This window comes from Scyliorhinus torazame, chromosome 15 (genome assembly GCF_047496885.1).
Source record: "Scyliorhinus torazame isolate Kashiwa2021f chromosome 15, sScyTor2.1, whole genome shotgun sequence".
NCBI classification, from domain to species: domain Eukaryota; kingdom Metazoa; phylum Chordata; class Chondrichthyes; order Carcharhiniformes; family Scyliorhinidae; genus Scyliorhinus; species Scyliorhinus torazame.
Genome location: NC_092721.1, coordinates 196,921,322 through 196,946,502, shown reverse-complemented (window position 1 = coordinate 196,946,502; position 25,181 = coordinate 196,921,322). Strand labels below are relative to the sequence as shown.

The 25,181-nt window shown below is 50.4% G+C and overlaps 1 gene segment (V, D, J or C); it reads right to left on the bottom strand.

The window, feature by feature from the left end:
• Positions 1-5,465: 5,465 nt before the first annotated feature.
• LOC140392095 (T-cell receptor beta chain V region CTL-F3-like) overlaps positions 5,466-25,181 on the bottom strand; it is a 50,364-nt gene continuing 30,648 nt past the window's right edge. The window contains 1 exon segment of the V gene segment in view: positions 5,466-7,953. Within this exon segment, the coding sequence occupies positions 7,756-7,953 (198 nt within the window).

Sequence of the window (25,181 nt, the reverse complement as noted above, 5' to 3'; positions counted from 1 at the left end):
AAATGATCAATCTCAGAATTAAAATGATTGATTTTGGATCAATAGGATGGAATTAACATCAATAGCGGTAGAGAGTTCCAAACTTTCAGCAGCCTTTGTATGAAGTGTTTTCTAACTTCACTCATGATAAGTCCGTCTCTGAATAAATGCCCCTTAGTCCTATACTCCCCAACCAGCAAAAATAGTTTGCCTGCACCTAACCTATCTGCTCCTCTTAATATCTCTAAAAGTTAAATCGCCCCGTAACCTTCTAAATTCCAAGGCCCAACCTTAAGAATGCAGCTAGACTATTCAGGGGTGGTGTCATTCAACACTAATTTCTACACAGGGTAGTGGAAATCTGGAGCTCTCCTCCTTCAAAAAAGGTGCTGAGGTTGTGGGGGGGGGGGGGATGTCAATTCCAATATTCTAAACTCAGCCCAACGCATCACACAAGCTTCCCAGCCTCCCATTGATTCTGTCTACACCTCCCGCAGGAAGGCAGACAGCATTGTCAGAGACCCCTCCCACCCACGCTTTGCCTTCTTCCAGACCCTTCCATCAGGCAGAAGGTGCAGAAGTCTGAAGACCCGCACATCCAGACATAGGAACAGCTTCTTCCCCACAGCTACTAGACTCCTCAACGACTCCCCCTCGGACTGATCTGTTCCCTGTAAGAACACTATTCACGACGCCCTATGCTGCTCTTGCTCATGTATTTGCTTTGTTTGGCCCCTTGTTCCGCACTGTAACCAATTACTTACTTGTCGATGTACTTTGCGGATTATTCTTTTTCTCAAACTGCGTACGTTCCCTCGGCCACAGAAAAATACTTTTCACTGCGCTTCGGTACATGTGACAATAAATCAGTCAATCAATCAATAAACTGAGAATGATAGATTTTTGCTGTTTGATTCCTTTCTCACACCCACTGGTGCACAAGGTAGACTTTCTTCTGTTTCCACAGCTAGATTTACCTGGAATAAGTTGCTAGCCTGTCGCCAGAGGCATATAGCTTTGGGGGAGGCGGGGGAGGGGGGGGGGTTGCAACTCCGCTGACCAGCTCTTACTTCCCACCATTGGTGTGTGTTGGAATGATTTTGCAGTTTGGTACACAACCTTTTGGCCGTGTTGTAAATGTGCCTTCCATGGCCATCAGGTCCTGAGGTAGGACTTGAACCTGGAGCTTCTGGCTCAGAGTTAGGGACACTACCCACTGCACCACAACACCGCCATAGGCATAGAACATAGAACATTACAGCGCAGTACAGGCCCTTCGGCCCTCGATGTTGCGCCGACCTGCGAAACCACTCTAAAGCCCATCAACACTAGTCCCTTATCGTCCATATGTCTATCCAATGACCATTTGAATGCCCTTAGTGTTGGCGAGTCCACTACTGTTGCAGGCAGGGCATTCCATGCCCTGACGACTCTCTGAGTAAAGAACCTACCTCTGACATCTGTCTTATATCTATCTCCCCTCAATTTAAAGCTATGTCCCTTGAGCTAGACATCACCATCTGAGGAAAAAGGCTCTCACTGTCCACCCTATCCAATCCTCTGGTCATCTTGTATGCCTCAATTAAGTCACCTCTTAACCTTCTTCTCTTTAACGAAAACAGCCTCAAGTCCCTCAGTCTTTCCTCATAAGATCTTCTCTCCATACCAGGCAACATTCTGGTAAATCTCCTCTGCACCCTTTCCAATGCTTCCACATCCTTCCTATAATGCAGTGACCAGAATTGCACGCAATACTCCAAATGCGGCCACACCAGAGTTTTGTACAGCTGCAACATGACCTCATGGCTCCGAAACTCAATCCCTCTACCAATAAAAGCTAACACACTGTACGCCTTCTTAACAACCCTCTCAACCTGGGTGGCAACTTTCAGGGATCTATGTACATGGGCACCGAGATCTCTCTGCTCATCCACACTGCCAAGAATCTTACCATTAGCCCAGTACTTTGTCTTCCTGTTATTCCTTCCAAAATGAATCACCTCACACTTTTCTGCATTAAACCCCATTTGCCACCTCTCATCCCAGCGCTGCAGCTTATCTATGTCACTCCGTAACTTGTTACATCCTTCCGCACTGTCCACAACTCCACCGACTTTCGTGTCATCTGCAAATTTACTCACCCATCCTTCTACGCCCTCCTCCAGGTCATTTATGAAAATGACAAACAGCAGTGGCCCCAAAACAGATCCTTGCGGTACACCACTAGTAACTGGACTCCAGTCTGAACATTTCCCATCAACCACCACCCTTTGTCTTCTTCCAGCTAGCCAATTTCTGATCCAAACTGCTAAATCACCCTGAATCCCACGCCGCCGTATTTTCTGCAGTAGCTTACCATGGGGAACCTTATCAAACGCTTTACTGAAATCCATATACACCACATCAACTGCTTTACCCTCATCCACCTGTTTGGTCACCCATCTGAAGCAACTCTTCACTTGTTTCCAGTGGAGTTATCAGAGACTAATTAGAAACAAATTGTTGGATTTTACACTCACCTGTCGGCAGGTCTGAAGGCGTGGGGGCTTGTAAACTGCAGCACGTGGCCTGCCCGCCGTCTGTCTGCCCACTGTCTATCCGCCCACCCCTGACCTGTGTCCAGTTTTACAGGTCGTTGGCAGATGGCCACTTACGGGCCTCATCCTACTGCCCTGCTGTTTTACCCGAGGCAGGGGGAGACCCACGCCAAGTGGTAGCCTGTCAGGTTTAGCTTGGGGGGGGGGGGTGCCCTGTGCCCATTAGAGGCCCCCCCCTCAAACCGTCAAATCCCACCTTCAACCCTTTCCCACCCCGGCCTCTCAAACCCAGAATCCATGAGCTCTTCTTTCGGTATTGGCTGTGGTCCTAGCAGTGGCTATCGCACAAACATCCCCTGGGAGACCACCATGAGTGCTGTTTCATCTGATCTACGTTTATGGACGGCGCTCGCTCAAGATCTCTGAGGCGAAAGGGATAGATTCCAACCTCTTGGGACCTTGGGAATCTGCACATTAAAGTGAGACTAGATGTCCCGCTTCAATACGCAGATGTGCTAAAAAGTGATCCAGCCCACAGCTGCTTTTCGGGCGCAGCCTGGCCATTAAATCCCGCCCCCTATCTCTAACTTCCTCCAGCCCAAAAGCCCTTCGAGCTCCAGTATTGGAGTATTGAAGTATTGGAGCACACGCACAAACAGACTCAAAAACAGCTTCGTCCCCACTGTACCAGACTCCTAAATGACCCTCTTATGGACTGACCTCATTAACACTACACCCTGTATGCTTCATCCAATGCCGGTGCTTATGTAGTTACATTGTATGTGTTGTGTTGCCCTATTATGTATTTTCTTTTCTTCCCTTTTCTTCCCATGTACTTAATGATCTGTTGAGCTGCTCGCAGAAAAATACTTTTCACTGTACCTCGGTACACGGGACAATAAACAAATCCAATCCAATCCTCCAATTCTGGCCTCCTGCACATCCCCGATTTTAATCGCTCTACCTTTGGCAGTACCTTCAGCTGCTGAGGACCCAGGCTCTGGTATTCTCCCCTTAAACCTCTCTGCCCCTCTACCCCTCTTTCCTCCTGTAAGACCTAGCTCTTTAAACAAACATTTTGGCTCAGGCCTGCCTCACACGGGTCCGGGTCACATTTTGTTTGAGAACACTGCTGCGAAGCGTCTTGGGAAGTTTTGCCACATTAAGGGCAGTTCGGACAGACAAGCTGTTGCAGTATTCTCTGTTTGTGAGAGAGATGGGACTGAGTGATTTACTGAGAAGGTATCTGGACAGACCCGCTGAGTGAGAGACGGGATAGGGTCTGAAGGTCTTGCCGAAACCCCGCAAGCCTTGCAGTATTGGAGAAATCTGCCCCCCCCGCCCCCCCCCCCCCAGCTCGTCGGTCGATTTGTATGGTGAACGTTTCGCTTGCTGCTGAGCTCTCCCTGACAGTGACAAATTACAGCAGCTAACTTGTGTGCTCAAGGGTAACCTTTGAATAAAAGATTACCTTTGTTGAGGCATTTTATTGTAGAAGCTTCCAGTAATGTGACAACCTGTACGACTTTGCCTGTTACTTTTGCGATAATACGAAATTAAAGTCTGCATTAAGACCGACAGCCTATTTCTAATGGTGGACGATCCCAGAACAAGGGAATATGACCTTAAGATGAGAACTCGGCTATTTGGGAGTGATATTGGGTGGGACAAATTTCCAACTCTCTCCTCCAAAGAGTTTATAAGGCAATTAGCGGTTTCAGGGTCAAGTTTAAATTTTTTTTTTAAGAGTACCCAATTATTTTTTTTCCAATTAAGGGGCAATTTAGCGTGGCCAATCCACCTACCCTGCACATCTATGGGTTGTGAGGGTGAAACCCACGCGGACACGGGGAGAATGTGGAAACTCCACACGGACAGTGACCCAGGGCCGGGATCGATACCCGGGTCCCCTGCGCCGTAGGCAGCAGTGCTAACCACTGCGCCACCGTGCCGTCCCAGGGCCGAGTTAAATAGATTATTTGTTTGTTATCAAGCAATGCAGGAAACATTTGTGCACAGCAAGATCCCACAAACATGTGTTAAGAGCTTATGAACTGTGCTGGATTCCCTGGTTTCCCCAGTCTCATGTTTCTCCGGGACTCTGTATTCACACCGCTTATGAGTGGGATTTCCCTTGCAGCCACCCCACGTCACCGGGAAACCCAAGGGCGGGGGGTGCTCTGCCAGCGGGAAAAGTGAATCACAACGGACGGAGAATTCCGGCCAATGTTTGGAAATATTGATGAAGGATAAATATTGCCCGTTGCCACCAGTGGTCACTGCTCGACCTCAAACTAGCGCACGGAAGCTTTTAAACCCACTTGACGGAGCAAGGGCTGAGAGATTGAATAGCCCACTCATGTTCCTATTCCATGCAAGGATAAAGCCCCAAGGACACTTTTAAGATATAAAACCATGGTGCATGAATTGATTTTAAATGTTTTTATCTAATAGGGGTTTTGGATGAAAGATTTGTCACCTGCGATCTTCGAAGCAGCCGTCACTCTCATTAGCTCCCCAAAGATTATGGAACTGCTTTTGCCCCTCATTTTATGCATCATCTTGAACGTTACTTACCTTTGTTTAGTCAGAGAGTAGTGAGAATGTGGAATTCCCAACTGCAGGAAGTGGCTGAGGCCAACAAGCATAGATACAGTAACGGTAAAGCTACATAAGCATATGAATGGATAGATGGTAATAGAGGATAGATGGAGTTGGGTGAGGAAGGGTGAGAGATGAGGAATGTTCTGATTAGGATGAAGGGCCTGTTTCTCTGTGGAAAGTTGTATGTGATTCTATGTAACTCTCATCTGGTTAAATTACTCCAGCACTGTAATAACTTTAGAAATTATACCTTTTTTTGCTTTAGTACAGAAACATCACAATGTTCACAAGGTTCAGTTGTGTATCTGTTTATTTTGCTTACTTGAAAGTAAAATGTAATCCAGGGATGAGAGGTTTCAGAGATTGAAGTATTGCGATCCCAACCAGACCCTAACAGTGGCGAGGATACTGGTCAGAAACCCCAATGTTTTATTTTAATTTTGTAAGACGGTGAGGAAAGGATACCTCACTCCAGGAGTAATTTCACAAAAAATAAGGAATGGTCTATTAAAACCAACTTTATTACTAACACAGTATTAAAATATTTAACATCACATCAAAAAAATAGCTTACAAATACCCCGAAAACAAGGCTAATCAATACAGTGACACAATAACCGCTAACTGCTATCTTTATTCCCACCCAAACAACAAAACCACCTGAGCTCTCAATCCACTGTTCATTACCATTAGCACTCAGGAATACCTGCTGTACAGAGATGTCTTTTGATACTGCTTTAAAGAAAAGACCTGACTCCTGTCAGAACCATGCAGGAAGTGTGACTGTATTTCTGCAGAAGATGATTCTCAGCTTGTTTCAGCTCACCTTCTCATCAGACAAGTCTGAACTGCTTGAAAAGAAACTACTAATCTGTCCACAGACATATTTTTAAACTGAACTGCAGTGGGTCGAATGCTTGACTTCTGCTCACAGCTCCATCTAACACTCAATTAAACTGCTTTTCAGCAAAATGCCTGATACCTTCGCTCCTCCCATTAATTACATCATCTTATCAAGCTGAAATCTAATTAACTCCAGAGGGAACCCCCCCCTTAATCCAAACAACATTCCATTAAACCAAGCTTTTTACGATGGCCTAATTGCACACCTGGCTCCCAAAAGCTTTCAAACCAGGATTCTTTAAAAACATTACTGCAGCAGTCAAACACACTCTAACAAGGCTTTTAACCCTTGCTGTACCAAATACGAATAATACAATATATCTGAACTTTCTAAATTCATCACAGTACAAGCTTGTCTGGTTCGCCTCCAAGCAGAAAATTATTGAGGAGGTGCGACAGAGGTGTTCAAAATTATTACGTGTTTTGATAGAGTAAATAAGGAGGAACTGTTTCCAATGGCACGAGGGCTGGTAACCAGAGGATACAGATTTAAGATGTCTGGACAAGGAACTAGAGGGTGATGTGAGGGAGAATGATATTTTATGCAGCGAGTGGTTAGGAACTGGAATGCGCTGCCTGAGAGTGTGGTGGAGACAGATTCACACAGCGAGTGGTTAGGATCTGGAATGTACTGTCTGTGAGTGTGGTGGAGACAGATTCACACAGCGAGTGGTTAGGATCTGACATGCACTGTCTGTGAGTGTGGTGGAGGCAGATTCACACAGCGAGTGGTTAGGATCTGGAATGTACTGTCTGTGAGTGTGGTGGAGACAGATTCACACAGCGAGTGGTTAGGATCTGACATGCACTGTCTGTGAGTGTGGTGGAGGCAGATTCACACAGCGAGTGGTTAGGATCTGGAATGCGTTGCCTGAGAGTGTGGTGGAGGTAGATTCAACTCAGGCCTTGGAAGGAGAATTGGATCATTATCTGAAAAGGAAAAAATGCAGGGCTGCGGGGAAAAGGTGGGTGTGGGGGGAAGGGCTGGGTGAATTGCCTTAGCGGAGAGCCAACACAGACATGACGGGCCAAATGGCCTCCTTCTGTGCTGTAACCAACCTATGATACTATGTTATTGGGAAAGAGCAGGGAGTGTAACTAATTGGATTGATGTTTCAAATAGCCTCTGGTGTTGTAACATTCTAGTCCATTGCTAAGCCAGTCATAGAATCTACAGTACTAAAGGAGGCCATTCGGCCCATCGAGTCTGCACCGGCCCTTGGAAAGAGCATCCCACCCAAGCCCACGCCTCCACCCTAATCCCGGAACCCAGTAACACCACCTAACCTTTTGGACACCAAGGTGCAATTTAGCATGGCCAATCCATCTACCCTGCACTCCTTTGAACAGTGGGAGGAAACCGGAGCACCCAGAGGAAACACACGCAGACACGGGGGAGAAAGTGCAAACTCCCCACAGACAGTCACCCAAGGTTGGAATTGAACCTGGGACCCTGGAGCTGTGAGGCAGCAGTGCTAACCACTGTGCCACCCCAGTCTTCTGATGCACATTAATTATGGCTCCCTCACTAATACAGTTCCAATTTAAAATACTTCACTATAAAAGTCACCAGTCTATTCCAACTGAAGATTTATACAGTTAAAAATAAATTCTGCAGAGGGAATGTTCTTCTGGAAGTATGTACAAAAGAATTAGCAACAAGCACTTATTACTGATAACATAGCTCTCTACAAATGCCCATCGAACCTGCGGCATTAGTTTATATTCCTGTATTATCTTGGTTTCTGACTTATAGTTCTGATGAGCGCCATGTCTTCATACTCCTGATTATGTGCCTCTCCAGCCCGGTCTGTACTCAGAGGTATTGCACGTCCTCTGAAAGAATTTAGGTGAGATCCCTCTCGGCCTCCGGATGCTTCTTCAGGATTCAGTTTGTCCGCAGGACGGTTACGACGAACAAATAGAAGGGCCTGGAATGAATTTCAGTTGCAGCGTCAGTACAATACCGAATATCATACTCCTTACTTACCACTGCCTTAACAAGTATCTGAGCATCAACAAAATAGACGTTCCTCACATGTTGCTTGCCGTAGAGGGTGCGCAATGAAGGGTCACCAGCCTGATCCCTCGAATTGTCCTATGAGGGGAGGTTGAGGGGATGGGCCATTACTCTCTGGAGGTTAGATGAATGAGAGGTGACCTCATTGAGGCGTACAGAGTTCTTCCAGGTCGCGACAGGGTGAATGTTTCCCCTCGCTGAGGGGAACTAGGGGACTGTCTCAGAATAAGGACTGTGATGAGGAGGAATCTCTTTACTCAGAGGGTGGTGAATCTTTGGAATTCTCCGCATAGTCATTGAACATGTTCAAGACGGAGATCGATAGATTTCTGAATAAATTTAGAGTAGCCAATTCTTTTTATTCCAATTAAGGGGCAATTTTCGCGATCAAGCATTTTCAGACGAGTATGGCCATAGGCTTAAGGGGCAATTTTAGCGTGACTAATCCACCTACCATGCACATTGTTGGGTTGTGGGGGTGAGACCCACGCAAACAAGGCGAGAATGTGCAAACTCCACACGGTCAGTGACCCAGGGCCGGGATCGAACCTGGGACCTCGGCGCCGTGAGGCAACAGTGCTAACCACTGTGCCACCGTGCTGCCTAGATTTCTGAATATTAAAGATATCGAGGGATATTGGGTTAGTGTGGCAAAAATGGTCGAAGATCAGCCATGATGTTGCTGAATGGCAGAGCAGGCTCGATGGACTAAATGATCTACTCCTATTAGTAATACTTATGTCTAAAAGGCTTAATATGTTCATATGATGTTTCTCTGCCTCTAATGATTAACACATTTTAAAAAATATAAGCCAAATTAAAATAGTGGTAAAAGCAATGTGCCATACACTTTACCTCTTTACTTACCAGTTAATTTCAGTTACATGTCTTTTAATTTCTGGATACAGATATAGTCTTATGCATGTTATATATACCATTTATTGTACTTCACTCCATGCACTGTATTTTACATATGTCAAACACTACAGGCATGAGTAAGCGGACAAAAGTTAAAGTTCGCTTTTAGGTGCTATTCAACAGCACTTTGCTTATTTTTTGGCCTCGGGGAGTTTCCCCCCCACTGAGGCCGCACTCAGAGAGATTGCCCGCTTGCGAGCTCATCTCGTCAGCGGAAACGGCTCCTCCCAGATCGGGGCGCCATTTTGGATGGCAGCCCCGATCTTTCTCCACCCCCTTTCAGGACCCTTCCCTCTTTATCTACTCCCCCCCCCCTTCACTCCCCCAATGTTGTTGAGGCTTCTGGAAACCCCCCCCTCCCCCCGATAGGCAAGATTCCCCCTCCCGGGCCCGAACCCTGGCAGTGCCAACCTGGTACCTGGGCACCTTGGCAGTGCCATCCTGGATACACTGGAGGTGCTAGCCTGGCACTGCCAGGAAGCCATGCTGGCAGTACCAAGGTGCAAAGCCAGGGCACCACCCTTCCCTATTCCCAACCACCTGGGGGTCTCCAGTGGCCTGCAAGACCCCCCGAGGTGTCATTACGCCTGGTCTATGTTTGTCCAGACCAGTATTAAATGGCTCCCTATCCAGGTCTCACATGTGCAGCTGTTGACTTCCGGGCACCAGGTGAATCCGGCATCCGGATATTTAAATGAGTCTAATGGAACATGTTTTGGGGTTTGGCCAGAGAGAGGTACAGCAAAGAGCATCTGGAACCTGTCGCAATAGTTTCCATGACAGCTGGGAGGCGATAAAATAACCTGATTGCTCATCGTCCATCCGGCACTGCTCACATTTCTCAGAAATGATTTATCTCTGATCACGGATGTCCTGGTTTGCTCTGAAACGTCATGTCATACTTTCATTCTGAATTCTGTTGTGTTTTTAAACAGGCCGTAAGATGGGGTAGCACCAGTCGGGCCGGAATCAATGACAATCCGTTGAGATTGCCCCTCGCTGGCTGGAATCCGGCCTACGATGTTTACGATATCTCTCAATTATTTGTAAGGTTAAACCAGCCTTTTTTGGGGGGGCGGGGAATAATCATACATTTCACTGAATATTCAAAATACATTTCAACACTATGAACCATTCTTGTGATACTTCTTCACAGTCATTCACAGTGTTGGATCAATCTGCCACTAGTTGATTGGATTGGTTTTATTGCCACGTGTACCGAGGTACAGTGAAAAGTACTTTTCTGCATTCAGCTTAAACAGATCATTTAGTACATGAAAAGGAAATACTTAATAGGGCAACAGAAGGTACACAATGAAGATACATAGACACCGGCATCGGATGAAGCATACAGGGTGTAGTGTTAATGAGGTCAGTCCATAAGAGGGTCATTTAGGAGTCTGGTAACAGCGGGGAAGAAGCTGTTTTTGAGTCTGTTCGTGCGCGTTCTCAGACTTCTGTATCTCCTGCCCGACGGAAGAAGTTGGAAGAGTGAGTAAGCCGGGTTGGAGGGGTCTTTGATTATGCTGCCCGCTTTCCCCAAGGCAGCAGGAGGTGTATGCAGAGTTAATGGATGGGAGGCGGGTTCGTGTGATGGACTGGGCGGTGTTCACGACTCTCTGAAGTTTCTTGCGGTGCTGGGCCGAGTAGTTGCCATACCAGGCTGTGATGCAGCCCGATAGGATGCTTTCTATGGTGCATCTGTAAAAGTTGGTAAGAGTCAATGTGGACATGCCGAATATCCTTAGTTTCCTGAGAACGTAAAGGCGCTGTTGTGCTTGTGGGTGGACCAGGACAATTGTTGGTGATGTGCACACTCAAGAATTTGAAGCTGTCAACCATCTCACCTCGGCCCCGTTGATGCAGACAGGGGTGTGTACAGTACTTTGCTTCCTGAAGTCAATGGTGACCGGTACTCACAAATATCCCCAACAGATGTCAGACTGGTTGGCTTTTAATTTCCTCATGGTCAGGTGCTGGAAATGTAACCGTGTGCAGGCAGGGGCCGTCATTGAGTAAAGTGTCAACAGGTGTAGACAAACTGACAATGTAGCCATGCGCTTAAAATGGATCTGCCTTGTGAATTTCAGCTGGTACCCAACGCTGGTGCTCTATTTGGCGAGTGTCTGTCGAAGTAGTTTTGATGTTTTTTTTCAGCTTCAGTATCAATCATGGCATATGTCTAACCGGGTCAATGTCGATATCCTTTACTTGTCATTAATACCATTAAGCTACGTGATGGGAACACACTCGTTAACAAAAGAGGTGACAATATTCGGCAATTATTGGAACGGAACCAAATTGCGTGGGACGAAGCATTAAAGTGGAGAAATACCAAATTGCCCCGATCTTGCGCCAAGTAACCACGCTAACAGCAGAATGCGTTAGCCGATTGCACCTCAGAGATGGCAAACGTTACTAAAGCCAGAATAAAGCGTGAGAAGTTTATGGTGGGTACAGACCTGTCTTCTCCATTCACCGTGAATAACTACCCACCCGGCCTTCGGCATTCTAGCCGTTTATTGGCATTTCTGTTTCCAGATATCCCGATTGTCCTGAAGCCAATTTGATGCTTTTTCTCCCCCTGCTGTACAGTGACGAAAGTCTCGTCAGTTACTAACTTCAGTCAATTTCTCCAATCAGTCCAGAATAAATCTTTCAGAGTGGGGAAGATGGGAAAGGTCACTCTGACCAGTCAGCTGTTCACACTTCTCCCTCCTTTGGTTCCATCCCCCAAAGCTCTTCTCAAGGCTCAGAAAGCTGGAGACTGCGTTTTCTGTGTTGTTCCCTTTCCATCCCCAAATGGCAATATTCTGCAAAACATTGGGCGGGATTCTCCATGGCTGCCTGTGATAGGGCAACACTGTCCTGGGCCTCGGTCACCGCCTGCACAGAGTGCCCCAGGCTTTAGACATGCTGATCCAGGGCCAAAACCCTCGCCCCCCAATGCCTCCACCGCGGACGCCACCCGTGCGGTGTCGGCTGGGTGGCACACATGGTCGACATCACCTCCTGCTCCTGCACGCGGTTGGACTCCTCCAACGGAACCTGCAGATACTGGATGCTCGCCGACAACCCCTCATGTAGTCACTGGCTCTGTGACGGCATCGCCACAATCGATGGGACTGTCCGTTCCAGAAGCCCGAAACCCGTCTGGATGGCAGCTAGTCCCTGGGGACGGCCTGCCCTACGACCATCCGTCCCCTCGGATGCTCCTACCTCTACCTGCTGTGCCGGGTCAGTTGGGTGGTGAGCACAAGATAGTGTCCCAGGAACCTCTTCACTAAAGTGCCCAACCGAGTTGAGTGTCTTTGGGATGGCGGAGGGTGTTGGAGACAGCTGTGACCGGAAGATTTGAGCTCCAGGGTGTCCTTGGTCTCAGGTGGACGGCTGGAGTCTGAGCTGCTGTCAGCGTTGCTGCTCGGCTCACGGTGGGGAGGTGGGGGGGGGGTGTCTCCGGCAGTGGCACTGGCTGGGGGCAGTGCACGCCAGGCGGATCCGCCCCATCTCCACCTCGTCCTGCAAGACACAAGGCAAGACGCATGATTGGACCGTGGGTCGGGGGGGGAGTGCGGGTGGTGGGGGGTGAGGTTTGGGGTGAGGGTGGTGTGGGGGTGAGGGTGGTGTGCGAGTGAGGGTGGGGGTGGTGTGAGGGTGGCATTGGGGGTAAGGGTGGTGTGGGTGGGTTGTGAGGGTGTGGGTGATGATGAGGGTTGTGTGAGAGTCTTGTGGAGGGGAGGGGGTTGGCGCATGTGCAATGCAGAACCGCAACTCAACGGGGTCTCACTTCCTCGCCCGCGGCCGAACTCCACCCTGGCGACCTCCCTTTCCTTCAGGCCGCCGACAATGTCTAGGGCCCTCTGCCCTGCCACGGTGAGGTGCCGCAGGCTCGGTGGTCCCCCTCAGTCTTCTCCCGCTCCCGCCGGTTGTGGCCGGCCTTCTCCTGGGGGGCAAACAGAAAACGACAGCGTCACAGTCCGACGCATACAACCCCGGGGGTGGGTAGCTGGTGGCCTCAGTGACCAGGGCACCCGGCCTTGGCAGCAGGTATGGGTGCCGGCATGTGGTGGAGTTGGGTGTTCGCCCACCTCCCGGAAGGGCGAGGGTGGGGTAGGGTTTGGGTGTGTGGAGGGGCAGGGTTGGCAGCAGGGGCACAGTGCTGCCTACTCACCCTGGCCGCCTTGAGGAGGTCGTGCAGTTCCTTCCGGCACTGCTGGCCGGTCCGGACGGCGTTGACCGCCTTTGCCACCTGCACCAAGGCACAGTGAATGGTGGCAGCTGCCAGCCTCCTTCCTGGGCCGGGTACAGGGTCATCCGCCTCTCCTCCACGGTGCCCAGGCGGGTGACCAGCTCGGCATCCATGAATCTTGAGTCTGCGCGTCTTGCTGCCGTCTTGTTGGGCTGGGTGAATGTGTGTGAGGAGTACAGTGTGTAGGTGCGACTGCAGCTTGCAGCCTCCCGAGTGTCAATCGCGAATCCGGCGAATCCGGCCCCGTTTCTCATTAGAATCGATTGTGTTCCAGTGCGAGCCCCTCAACAGTAGCAGAGTCCTGGTGAGGTGCCAGTTTTGCTGTCGAACTTCACGTATCCTGCGCCAGCTTGTCTCAGAAACGGAGAATCCCGCCCGTTGTGCGCTCTTCCGCCTTGCCTAATGTCCAGGGATGTGGAAATCCGGTTAGGCGGAGAGCATATGACCTTGTTTGTTCCCTTTACATCTTCCCCATGTTCCTAGCGAAAGAACAGTCGATTAAACCTACAGTTAGTTGTCGAAAATTCAGTGACTTGAACAGATTTCTGGCCCATTTCCCCGACATTTCGCCACCGCTTAACATGACAAATAGCTTAAAATTTATAATGTGCTTCATATGGGAATGATTATAAACACCAGATGATCTGTGGGGGTGTAGTATCGTTTGTTTTTCTATTATTATGTGTTGTTGGAACAGCCTGGCATCGTAATACCTCAGCATTGTCTCGGGGGAAACTTACATCGCACTTTCAGCAGAAAAGTGCATTTTGTTTCAAAAATGGTGTGAAAGCCAAATAGTGCCAAAGAAGAACCAGGCAACTTGCCTCAACGACTACCGACCAGTGGCCCTAACTTCAGTCGTAATGAAGTGCTTCGAGAGGTTGATCATGAAGCGCATCACCTCCATACTCCCAGAACGCCTTGATCCACGGCAATTCGCATACCGCCGCAACCGGTCCACAGCAGACACCATTTCCCTGGCCCTACACTCATCCCTAGAGCATCTCGACAACAAGGACTCCTACATTAGACTCCTATTTATTGATTACAGCTCCGCCTTCAACACCATAATCCCAGCCACGCTCATATCAAAGCTTCAAAACCTAGGACTTGGCTCCCCACTCTGCATCTGGATCGTCTATTTTCTGACCAATTGACCACAATCAGTACGAATGAACATCAACACCTCGTCCACAATAGTCCTCAATTCTGGGGCCCCGCAAGGCTGCGTACTTAGCCCCCTACTCTACTCCCTGTACACACACGACTGCGTGGCAACATTTGGTTCTGTGGTAAACCACTGTTGCACCTGTATTAGGGGATGTAAGGTAGGACCTGTACTACAGGTTCACCGGTAGCCCCTGCCTGCTGTCTCCACCCAGTAGGAGGAGTATAAATATGTGTGTCCTCTATTCAGCAGCCATTTCATCAGCTGCTGTGGGAGGCCACGCATCTTACTGCAATAAAGCCACAGTTGTATCCAACCTGAGTCTTTGTACAATTTATCGTGCATCAATTTATTGCAGTAAGATTTTCTATAAGATGGACCTCCGTATCAAGCCAGATCGCCTGCAGCTGGATCCGCAATCGAGCGATGCCAGAAAGGACTTTAATCACTGGCTAGCCTGCTTCGAGGCATACATCAACTCAGCGACCACCCTTCTGACGGAGGCTCAGAAGATACAGATCCTGTACTCAAGGTTGAGCTCCAGCGTGTTTCCGCTGATCCAGGACGCCTGAACTACACGGACGCCATGGCGCTCCTCAAAGAAAACTACGCACAGAAAGCGAACACACTCTTCGCCAGGCATGTACTCGCCGCTCGCTCTCAACTCCCTGGTGAGTCGATAGAAGACTTCTGGCGGGCCCTAATCCCACTCGTCCGGGACTGTGACTGTCAGGCCATTACGGACACCGAACATTCTAACCTCCTTATGCGCGATGCTTTTGTAACGGGGATTGGGTCGGACCTCATTCGCCAAAGGCTGCTTGAAGGGGGCCACACTCGACCTAGCAGGGACTAAGATGCTCGCACTCTCCATGACAGTCGCCTCACGTAATGCTCAGGCCTACCCCTCCGGCCACGCTGCCCACCCCTCCTATCACTCGTGGACCCCACAAACGGCCGCCCCAGCCGGGGCTTTACCCAGCCAATACGCCTGCGCCACATGCCAATCTGCGCACCCCGGGGGTACCCGATGTTACTTCTGTGGCCAGCAGAAGCACCCTCGCCAATGCTGCCTGGCCCGTGCTGCCATTTGCAAGGCTTTCAACAAAAAGGGGCACTTCGCCAAGGTGTGCCAGGCCCGCGCAGTCGCCGCTATCGCCCCCTCCCCCCTGACCCACACACAATGGGCGCCGCCATCTTCGTCCCGAACCACGGGCGGCCAGTGGGCGCCGCCATCTTCACCTCCCGGGCCACGCGCGGCCAGTGGGCGCCGCCATCTTCATCTCCCAGGGCCGTGAGCGGCCAGGGGCCGCCGCCATCTTCCCCCCCGCAATGTGCGGTCCATGGGCGCTGCCATTTTGTCCCCCGCAGGATCTTCAGGCGCCGCCATCTTGTCTTCCCCACGGGGCATGGACGCCGACAACATTCCACGACCTGAGCCCCCCACTCCCTCCATCTTCGGACGCCAGCGACGACCAACCGCAGCTCGCCTCGATGACGCTCGACCAGTCTCGTCCACACCTGGCCACCGCCTCGACTACGGTGAAAATCAACGGCCACGTGACCTTTTGCCTGCTGGACTCCGGGAGCACCGAAAGCTTCATCCACCCGGATACGGTAAGGCGCTGCTCCCTTGCGGTCCACCCCACCAATCAAAGAATCTCCCTGGCCTCCGGATCCCATTCCGTCCCGATCCGGGGGTTCAGCACGGTCACTCTCACGGTCCAGGACATAGAATTCAGCGGCTTCCGCCTCTAATCTCTGCGCTGCACTACTACTAGGCCTGGACTTCCAGTGCAATCTCCAGAGCCTCACCCTCAAATTCGGCAGGCCCCTACCACCCCTCACTGTGTGCGGCCTTGCGACCCTAAAGGTCGACCCACTCTCCTTCTTTGCCAATCTAACTTTGGATTGCAAACTCGTTGCCACCAGGAGCAGACGGTACAGCACCCAGGACAAGACCTTCATCAGGTCCGAGGTCCAGCGGCTGCTTCGGGAAGGCATCATCGAGGCCAGCAAAAGTCCCTGGAGAACTCAAGTGGTAGTCGTTAAAACTGGGGAGAAGCACAGAATGGCCATGGACTACAGCCAGACCATCAATCGGTACACGCAGCTCGACGCGTACCCCCTCCCACGCATATCTGTTATGGTCAATCAGATTGCGCAGTACCGGGTCTTCTCAACGATAGACCTAAAATCCGCCTACCACCAGTTCCCATTCGTAAATCGGACAGTCCATACACTGCTTTCGAGGCGGACGGTCGTCTCTATCACTTCCTCAGGGTTCCCTTCAGCGTCACTAACGGGGTCTCGGTCTTCCAAAGGGAGATGGAGCGAATGGTCGACCAATACGGTTTGCGGGCCACCTTTCCGTACCTAGACAACGTCACCATCTGCGGCCATGATCAGCAGGACCACGATGCCAACCTTGCTAGATTCCTCCGCACCGCCACTCTCCTCAACCTCACCGACAACAAGGAGAAGTGCGTGTTCAGCACAACCCGCCTAGCCATCCTCGGCTATGTGGTCCAGAACGGAGTTCTGGGGCCCGATCCCGACCGCATGCACCCTCTCATGGAGCTCCCCCTCCCACACTGCCCCAAGGCCCTCAAACGCTGCCTGGGGTTCTTCTCCTACTACGCCCAGTAGATCCCAAACTACGCGGACAAGGCCTGCCCACTCATTCAGTCCACCCACTTTCCCCTTACGGCCAAGGCACAACAGGCCTTCGCCCGTATCAGAGCTGATATAGCCAAGGCCGGGATGCACGCAGTAGACGAGACACTGCCCTTCCAAGTAGAAAGCGACGCATCAGATGTCGCACTTGCCGCCACCCTCAACCAGGCAGGCAGATCTGTGGCATTCTTTTCCCGCACCCTTCATGCCTCAGAAATCCGGCACTCGTCCGTCGAAAAAGAGGCCCAAGCTATCGTTGAAGCTGTGCGGCATGTTGCTAACTTTTGGTTGGTTCAATTGGCTCTGTTTTATAACCTTTACTCTCGAGTCGCCAGGTGTCTTTATGATACCGCCATGAGGTTCAAGTTCAAGTAATGATCAATAACTCAATACACCGATTAGTAAGATTCAAATCAAAGCACATTTATTATACACAGTAATCGCTACTCATGCACAAATTCTACTTCTCAGCTACTTCTACAACTAACAGGCCTATACTTAACTTCGGACTGGCCCACCAGGTCAGGGGAACAAATGGCCTTTCGTTCGGGTTCTGAGTCTGCGGGATTCGAAATTGGTACAGATTGGTAGCTCGGAGCGCCTATCTCGTAGCGAGCGTTGACTTAAGAATTAATGGATATCGGCGGCAGCTGTACCGGTCACTGTCAAGGGTTGGTTCGCGTTGCTGAGTGACCTGGTCAAGAAGAACGATTTGAACTTGGGGGCTTAACTTTATAGTCCCGAGGGGCTTCCCGCCTTTTGGGGCGGACCCTGTACCTGGTTTCAAGTGATTGGACTTTGTTCCAATCGCTTGGTTCGATTTCTCCAATACTGGAGCGGTTCCCTGATCGATGGGCGGTCTTGAGGTGTCCGTTAACCTCTTTTGTGTCGGCTCCTGCTGGCGCCGGGGAGTCTGGCTTAGCTTTGTTTATCCCAAATGTTGCGATTGTTCCCAGGGATCGCTTATTAGTATGTAGATGGCTGCTACATTATTATGCAGATGGCTGCTTGTATCGATGCTGTCTAGGCTTTTGCAGAGTTTAATACACAGTAACTTGCACCTGCTGGTTTCTGCCTGTGTTGGCTGAATTTCCCTTCAGCCTTTGCTGTTCTCCATTTTAAATCGGGACTTGGCCAACCCAGGTGGCTACAGGCATTGGAGGCATTACCTGGCCGGCAGGAGATTCACTCTCCTCACTGACCAACGGTCGGTTGCCTTCATGTTCATCAACACGCAGCGGGGCAAGATCAAAAATGATAAAATCTTGCGGTGGAGAATCGAGCTCTCCACCTATAATTATGAGATCTTGTATCGCCCCGGCAAACTCAACGAGCCCCCAGAGCCCTATCCCGAGGTACATGTGCCAGCGCACAAGTAGACCGACTCCGGGCCCTACACGACAGCCTTTGTCACCCGGGGGTCACACGGTTGTACCATCTTGTCAAGGCTCGCAATCTACCCTACTCCGTTGAGGAAGTACGGATAGTCGCCAGGGACTGCCAGGTCTGCGGAGTGCAAGCTGCACTTCTACCGGCCGGACCGTGCGCGCCTGGTGAAAGCCTCCCGCCCCTTTGAACGCCTCAGTGTGGATTTCAAAGGGCCCCGCCCCTCCACCGACCGTAACATGTACATTCTCAGTGTGGTCGATGAGTACTCCAGGTTCCCCTTCGCCATCCCCTGCCCCGATATGACGTCTGCCACCGTCATCAAGGCCCTCAACACAATCTTCGCTCTGTTCGGCTTCCCCACCTACATCCACAGTGACAGGGGATCCTCATTCATGAGCGATGAGCTGCATCAGTTCCTGCTCAGCAGTGGTATCGCCTCCTGCAGAACGACCAGCTATAACCCCCGGGAAACGGGCAAGTAGAGAGGGAGAACGGGACGGTATGGAGGGCCGTCCAACTGGCCCTACGGTCTAGGAACCTCCCAGCCTCTCGCTGGCAGGAGGTCCACCCTGATGCAATACACTCCATCCGGTCACTACTGTGCACCGCTGCAAATAACACACCCCATGAACGTCTTTTTGCCTTCCCCAGGAAGTCCACTTCCGGGGTATCGCTCCCGACTTGGCTCGCAGCTCCAGGACCGGTCCTGCTCCGTAGGCACGTCCAACTCCACAAGGCGGACTGAAGTCCATATAGACAACATCTACTGCCCTACCTGCATCAATCATCTTAGTGACCTCCTCGAAAAACTCTATCAAGTTAGTGAGACACGACCTCCCCTTCACAAAACCGTGCTGCCTCTCACTAATACGTCCATTTGCTTCCAAATGGGAGTAGATCCTGTCTCGAAGAATTCTCTCCAGTAATTTCCCTACCACTGAAGTAAGGCTCACCGGCCTGTAGTTCCCGGGATTATCCCTGCCACCCTTCTTAGTACCTCCAGGTTCTAATGTTAATCACCAGAACAAGTGTCCAGAGCTGCCCGTGATCCGCTGTACGAGGCTGGATGTCCATCCCCTGTCACTTTCATTCTACACTTTACTTCCACACTGAGCTCGCTGTCCTCGACCTGCCTCGGGGTCCCAATGAAGCTCAACCAAAGATTGAGGAGCAGCATCTCAACTTTCCATTGGACTCTTTAAGCCTTCTGGACTCCACATTGAATTCAGCAGTTTCAGTCTCTGTCCCCATTTTCTTTCCTTTCTCATGCCATGTTTCGGTTTCCCTCTTGCTTTCTCTTTCAGGAAGCAGCTGTTCACTACTCTGCCGTTCACACCTCCTCGAGACAAAAGCTTTTGTTTCTTTACTTGTTCCATTATCACTCCCTTTGGCCCCTGGACCATCAACTCTTTTGTCATTTAATGTCTCCCCTCTGCTATCCCATCACAGGCTTTCCTTTTTATTCTTTGTCCACTCTCTCCTATTTCCCTCACTTCAAACATGCGACATTTCTATCATTTCCCAGTTCTGATGAAAGGTCACCGATCTGAAATGTTAACTACAGCCTGTAACTTCCCTCAGAGTGAAATCTCCGGGGGGATCGCCAATCTCGACGGACGTACCTTCGTTGGGATTCCAAAGCCCCTGCCTCATCCGACCTTCCTCATTCAGGCTGGGTGAAACAGGAGCAGCGAAGTACACCCCCGGCGGCATCAATGTGGAGTAACTGGGGCGAAGAGTAACTGGGGCACAGAGAGGTCTCTTTTTATAGCAATAGCTTCTATAAAGGGGAGGGTTTAAAGGGACAATGAAAAGGAAGGGGTGGGGGGGGGGGGGCAGGGTTTGGGTCGGTGTAGAAGTCAGGTATTTCGAATACAACTAGTATAGGTAAAAGATAGCTGTTTAAGCATAAATATTAGGCCCCAGTTTTAAATACCCATTTATACAGCATAATTCACTTTTACTGAAGTCCGTTGTTCTGGCAAATGCATATTTTCAAAGACAGTGTGACATTAAAACAGCACAGTTGCAAAACAATTTGACACTGCTTGTGCTAATTGTCAAGGACAAGGTCTGAATACCATAGCAACATGAAGGCACCATTGTCCACAATGCAGATAACAGCTAAGCTCGCTTAAAAAACAGTCTATTGCTGGTAAAGATTAGCAGAATATCACATTCCATAACATGTAGACATGAAACAATTAAAAAGCTGATGTTGCACATTGAAGATGGACGGCTTGCCATCAAATCAAATGTGTTTGAGTCTAACCCAAACCAATTAGGATTATATTGGGGTGTGATTAGATGACTTAAGACAGATATGAAAGTGTATAACTGAAAAGTTTCCGCCCGCCATTTTAGGGTGTTGTCTTGTGTATTGTCTGTCCTTAATTTCTGTCTTTGATTCTGTCAGTGAGTCTTTCTGTAGGGTCTTTGTGTTGTGTTGTCTTTCTGTTAGTTTAGTCAGTTTTGTCCTTAATAGTCTCCATTTTACCGGCGGGACAAGGCGGCGTGGGCGGGCTCCGGGGTCCTGGGGGGGGCGCGGGGCGATCTCATCCCGGGGGGTGCCCCCACGGTGGCCTGGCCCGCGATCGGGGCCCACCGATCCGCGGGCGGGCCTGTGCCGTGGGGGCACAGTCCCCACGTGGGTTCTGTCAGTCTGTGTCAATGATGGAGTGTACTTTTGACTTTGAGTTTGAGTTTAGCTGAAGATTAGCTCTCTCTCTCTCTTTTCATGTTTCACTGCCAGACTTTGACCTTTTAAAAGTTACTTTCGAGCTGTCTGCCTAAGCAAAAAAGATAATGGGTGAAATTCTCCCCCAACGGCGCGATGGCCACCGACTGGCGCCCAAAACGGCGCCAATCAGACGGGCATCACGCCACCCCAAAGGTGCGGAATGTTCCGCATCTTTGGGGGCCGAGCCCCGACATTGAGGGGCTAGGCCGACGCCGGAGGGATTTCCGCCCCGCCAGCTGGCGGAAACGGCATTTGGTGCCCCGCCAGCTGGCGCGGAAATGACATCCCCGGGCGGCGCATGCACGGGAGTGTCAGCGGCCGCTGACAGTTTCCCGCGCATGCGCAGTGGGGAGAGTCTCTTCCGCCTCCGCCATGGTGGAGGCCGTTGCGGAGGCGGAAGGGAAACAGTGCCCCCATGGCACAGGCCCGCCCGCGGATCGGTGGGCCCCGATCGCGGGCCAGGCCACCGTGGGGGCACCCCCCGGGATGAGATCGCCCCGCGCCCCCCCCAGGACCCCGGAGCCCGCCCACGCCGCCTTGTCCCGCCGGTAAATACCTACTTTAATTTACGCCGGCGGGACAGGCAATTTCTCGGCGGGACTTCGGCCCATCCGGGCCGGAGAATCCAGTGGGGGGGCCCGCCAACCGGCGCGGCCCGAATCCCGCCCCCGCCCAATCTCCGGTACCGGAGACTTCGGCAACCGGCGGGGGCGGGATTCACGGTGGCCAACGGCCATTCTCCGACCCGCTGGGGGGTCGGAGAATGACGCCCCAAGTCTGTAATTCTCTGAAAGCTTCGATTTGTCTACGAATTGCCTTTTAAATGACTTTCAAATTGTAATCAAGCGACTACAAATAAAACAATTCTTTTTGGCACCTGAGAAGTTTTAACTGCAAATTTCTGCTGAGTCCCAGTATTCGCAAAGTGCTACTGGTAACCATATAGTGGAAATGATATAAATTCCTTCAACTTTACACAGTCGAATAATACAAGCAATCGAACAACTTGGCATAGTCCAGAAATATTACAAATCTTACAACTTGTCGTATTGCGCCAGGACTTTGATTCATCAACTAAGCTACCCCCAAACTTGGTGTAGTTCGACAGGTTAAGATCCCATCAGTTAAAGATTCTTACAGTCGGGCTGGAGGTGGGGTGGCGTGATGGCACCCCTGGAGGGGTCATGTGTGTGGGGTGTGCCCTGTGCGAGGCTGGGTCTGGTTGTTTAGTTACTCTGGAGTTAGGAATGATTTTTTCCCTCTGGTCACCAGCAGAAGGACGTGGACGCTTTGCAGAGAGTGCAAAGAAGGATTACCTGGATATTGCCTGGTCTGGAGGGTGTTAGCTATGAGGAGAGGTTGAATAAACTCGGATTGTTTTTGTTGGCAAGACGGAGGCTGAGGGGAGACCTGATTACAGTCTGAAAATTACGAGAGGTATACAGGGTGAATAGTCAGAAGCTTTTTCCCAGGATGAGAGGCTCAATTACAAGGGGGCACAGGTTCAAGGTGAGAGGGGGAAAGTTTGGGGGAAATGCGCGGGAAAAGTTTTTCACGCAGAGGGTGGTGGGTGCCTGGAACGTGGTGCCAGTGGGCGGCATGGTAGCATAGTGGTTAGGACTGTTGCTTCACAGCTCCAGGGTCCCAGGTTCGATTCTTGGTTTGGGTCACTGTCTGTGCGGAGTCTGCACGTTCTCCTTGTATCTGGGTGGGATTCCTCCGGGTGCTCCGGTGTCCTCCCACAAGTCCTGAAAGACGTGCTGTCAGGTGAATTGGACATTCTGAATTCTCCCAAACAGGCAGCGGAATGTGGCAACTAGGGTCTTTTCATGGTAACTTCATTGCAGTGTTAATGTAAGCCTACTTGTGACAATAAAGATTATTATTATTGAGGTGATGGAGGCAGTCACGATAGCAACGTTTAAGATGTATCCGAATAGACATACGAACGGGTGGGGAATGGAGGGTTCAGATCGTTTGGGCAATAAGTAGTAGGTCAAAATAAGGAATCTGGATTGGCGCAGGCTTGGTGGGCCGAAGGGCCTGTTCCTGCGCCGAGATGTTCTTTGTTCTTTGTTTTAACCCTTTCAGAGCAACTATCAGGGATAAACATTTTTAAAAATAAATTTAGAGTGCCCAATTAATTTTTTCCAATTAAGGGGCAATTTAGCGTGGCCTGCACATCTTTGGGTTGCGGGGGCGAAACCCACACAAACACGGGGAGAATGTGCAAACTCCACTCGGATAGTGACCCAGAGCCGGGATCGAACTTGGGGCCTCGGCGCCGTGAGGCAGCAATGCTAAACTATCAAGTAGGCGATTTTAAATTGCTCCTGTCTGATGGTCCCCAGCCCAGTGTCATTATCCCGAGGAAGTTAGTGCTTCTGGGCAATTGCCGGTTCAACCCTTAGATGGGACTTCCTAGAGGGATTCCCCCCGCACATCATTGGGGCATCGGGGATTCTTTCGGGGGCCTCGGAAATTGGGGCGCTATTTAAAAATAGTGCCAGGGCACCCCCCTGCCCAAAGGGCATGCAGCTGGGGGCCTCGGAACCCCTTGGAGAGGCCCACGAGTGCTGCCCCACAAACGGGGACCAGTACCAAACAACGCTCGCCCGAGGTCTGCGAGGGGTAGGCGTTGAATCCCAAAGCCTCAGGTACCTTTGCAATCTGCACATTAGAGTGAGGCTTACTGCTAAAAAAGTGACCTCTAGCTACAATGGGGAGTTGCGGCGAACAGAGCACTCCGCTAAAAAACGGGGCTATGTGCGGCCTCGGCTGCGCGTTCCCTGTTCAGACGAGTTGCGTTGAATAGCCGTGTGTTTCTCGGCCCTGCGAGTGCCCCAAAACACGAGGCTAAACGCGCTCGCGATGGGACGTTGATCCCTTTTGGGTGAATCTTGCCCATAATCTCCCTAATTTTCTAATCACTTCCTCACTTCCTGTCACAAAAAAAATAACATTTTATTAACTTTCTTAATTACTTGCTGTACCTGCGTACTACCCTTTTGTGATTAATACATCTCAGGGCTCTGCAATCCCTCACCATTTAGATAATAAGCTTCTTTTTATCTTTCCCACCAAATTGAACCATTCTACATTTTCCCACATTATACTCCATTGTCCAGATTCTTGCCTACTCACTTAACCTATCTGTATTCCTTTGTAGCCTCCTTACGTCCTAGATTTAATAGATTTCCCAGAATTTACAGTGCAGAAGGAGGTTATTCGACCTATTGAGTCTGCACCAGCCCTTGGCACCCTACCTAAGCCCACACCTCCACCCTATCCCCATAACCCAGGAACCCCACCTCACCTTTTTGGGGGGGGGACACTAAGGGCAATTTAGCATGGTCAATCCACCTAACCTGCACATCTTTGGACTGTGGGAGGAAACCGGAGCACCCGGGGGAAACCCACGCAGGCACGGGGAGAACGTGCAGACTCCGCACACAGTGACCCGGCGGGGAATCGAACCTGAGGCCCTGGAGCTGTGAAGCAACATTGCTAACCACTGTGCTACCGTGCCATCCTCTTCACTACTCACTATCCTACTTATCTTTGTGTCGTTAGCAAATTTACTCACCATACCTTCAGTCCCTCCAACCAAATTATTTACATAAATTGTAAAAGGTTGAGGCTAAAGGTTGAGGTAAAAGGTTCCCGTCACAGCCTCCCTGAACAGGCGCTGGAATGTGGCGACTAGGGGCTTTTCACAGTAACTTCATTTGAAGCCTACTTGTGACAATAAGCGATTTTCATTTAATTTAATTTCATTTCAAACACTTGATTCCTGTGGCACACCACCCGTCACATCCTGCCAACCAGACAAGGACTGATTTATGCCTACCCTCTATTTCACGCGAGCTAGCCAATCTTCAAACATTCTCTCCTGCCTCAGCTCTTCATCTGTTGCCGAAACCCTCAATCACGTCCTTGGTTCCTCTCAACTTATTTCAATGCTCTCCACCCTCGCCTCCTAACACCCACTCTATGGAT